The sequence below is a fragment of the Blastomyces dermatitidis genome (assembly GCF_000003525.1).
Source record: "Blastomyces dermatitidis ER-3 genomic scaffold supercont1.2, whole genome shotgun sequence".
NCBI lineage: Eukaryota > Fungi > Ascomycota > Eurotiomycetes > Onygenales > Ajellomycetaceae > Blastomyces > Blastomyces dermatitidis.
In genome coordinates this window covers 5152005-5153966 of record NW_025544775.1, presented here as the reverse complement: position 1 = coordinate 5153966, position 1962 = coordinate 5152005, and the positions used below count along the sequence as shown (strand labels likewise).

Sequence of the window (1962 nt, the reverse complement as noted above, 5' to 3'; positions counted from 1 at the left end):
ATCTCAATAGTCATTTTTAATCACATTCATTAATATCTCTATTATATAATTCTCAGTATAACTACTGATCAATCATTCAAATTCAATTAATGTCTCTTAATAAGTTCAGTTCTCATTAATGTAATAACATGTAACTCTCATAAATGTAAGATTGTTTATACTAGTTCATGCATTCACTGTGAGAGACACTCTTCAATGATTCTTCAACTCTGATTCTAGATATTGTATATTGACTTTGTAGTGTATCTCAAGATTGAACTGAAGACAGAATTGATGTAGAATATGAAGATTTGAATTAAGTATTTGAAGAAGTGTTCAGAATTTATGATTTTCAATTAATTGAAGAAAAAGATTCAGAGATATATACATACAAAGTAATTATTTATGAAAGTTATCAGATAAGAGTTGTGAAATCAGAGTACTGATACAGAGTTGTTTTCACATGATTTTCATCAAATTAGAAAGTTAGTATTATTAAAAATTGTTATCTGATAGAGCAACTTATCAGCTCAGTAGTAATTTTCTGATTATTTTTCTTTTATTATCTGCATTCTGATAACTTCAGATATCAGAAAATTCCTTCAGAGTTATAATCAGTTTATGATGAATGTTTCTGAATAAAGTTACAGTAATTACAGCAGAGAGATGACTCTTCAGTAATCTATAATACAATCTATTGATAATTATTTCATAGTTCATCTCAATATTTATGTTGAGTTTTTCATAAATTTCATGACCTGGAATCAGATGTGAAGAATAAAGTGATTATTCATTATAATTGAAAGAGAGTATTCTGTGTTGAATTGTAAATAATATAGACTTTATGATTCACAGTGATTTCTTAAAGAGTTTGTGAATCTTCAATAGAAGTAAAAGAAGTGAAAGAAGTGAATTCAGAAGATATAATAATAATTTAAGAAAGATGATAATTTATTTTCAATAACTAATCACTGATATGTGTAAGAAGAATTAATATAAGAGAAAATAATCTTGTTTCTTAGCTTAGTTATAATTTTAGTACTAACTCAGATTGAATATCATTAATATATAAAAGTAAATAAACAATCTTGATTAATCTCTGTCATATTTCTTGAAATATATTAATATTATGAAAGAGAGTATTACTAAATTACATTATCAGATAATATCATTAAAAATATATTAATATTGTAAATATCAATGTTGAAAAAATGTTGATACTTATACATTATAGTGATTTGTGAATCATGATAGTTAAATATATATATATATATATATATTGTTCCTGACTTGATTACAACTTGTATAATAATTTTTAAAAACTCAAAATTAATTTCAATTATTAATAATTATGAACTTATAACTAACTAATATAAAAAGAAAAAAACTTTTTCTACTTATTATCTTTCTTCTCTTTCTCATTCTTCTTATTATTCTTTATAATTTACTTCTTTTTCTTCTTCTTCTTCTTCTTCTTCTTATCTGAGATGATAATCATCTTAAAATCTCTCTTCACTATCTTCTCAGAGAAGGGTTTCTGCTGCTCTCTCTTAGCCAGGTCAATCTGTATCTCAAAATCCTGCATTTTCTGATCTGCTGTCTCAGGTTTCATCTCAGCAGTAAGCAGATTAACATGCTCAGAGAGTAGAGCTGTCTTCTCAATATTCTGAATCATGAAGTGCATTCAAGATCTGAACAAGGTCTTAATTCTCTTCTTCTCTGTCAGCTCCTGCTAATCAATTAGAGAACAGAAGTATTATCAAAAATCATTATCTCTTAATAAATAAAAAACTTATCAGTTTTGACTTCTTTATCTCTTACTTCAATACTCTCTCAATCTTCTTCTGTCATTACTTATTTACAGTAACACTCTTCTTCTCTCTCTCTCTCTTTATCTTGATCTTAAATCATTCTCAGAACTTCTTCTGATCTTATCACTACTGTATGAGACTCTTCACTGTCTTCTTCTTTAATCTCTCACAG

At 26.1% G+C, this 1962-nt stretch overlaps 1 protein-coding gene across 1 annotated transcript; it reads right to left on the bottom strand.

Moving 5' to 3' along the window:
* Positions 1–1423: 1423 nt before the first annotated feature.
* Positions 1424–1654, bottom strand: BDCG_16479 (uncharacterized protein; the record flags this gene model as incomplete). The annotated part of the gene is made up of 1 exon (XM_045425706.1): positions 1424–1654. The coding sequence occupies one exon, from the start codon at positions 1652–1654 to the stop codon at positions 1424–1426; it is 231 nt and encodes a 76-aa protein (XP_045279845.1).
* Between the last annotated feature and the right edge of the window lie 308 nt (positions 1655–1962).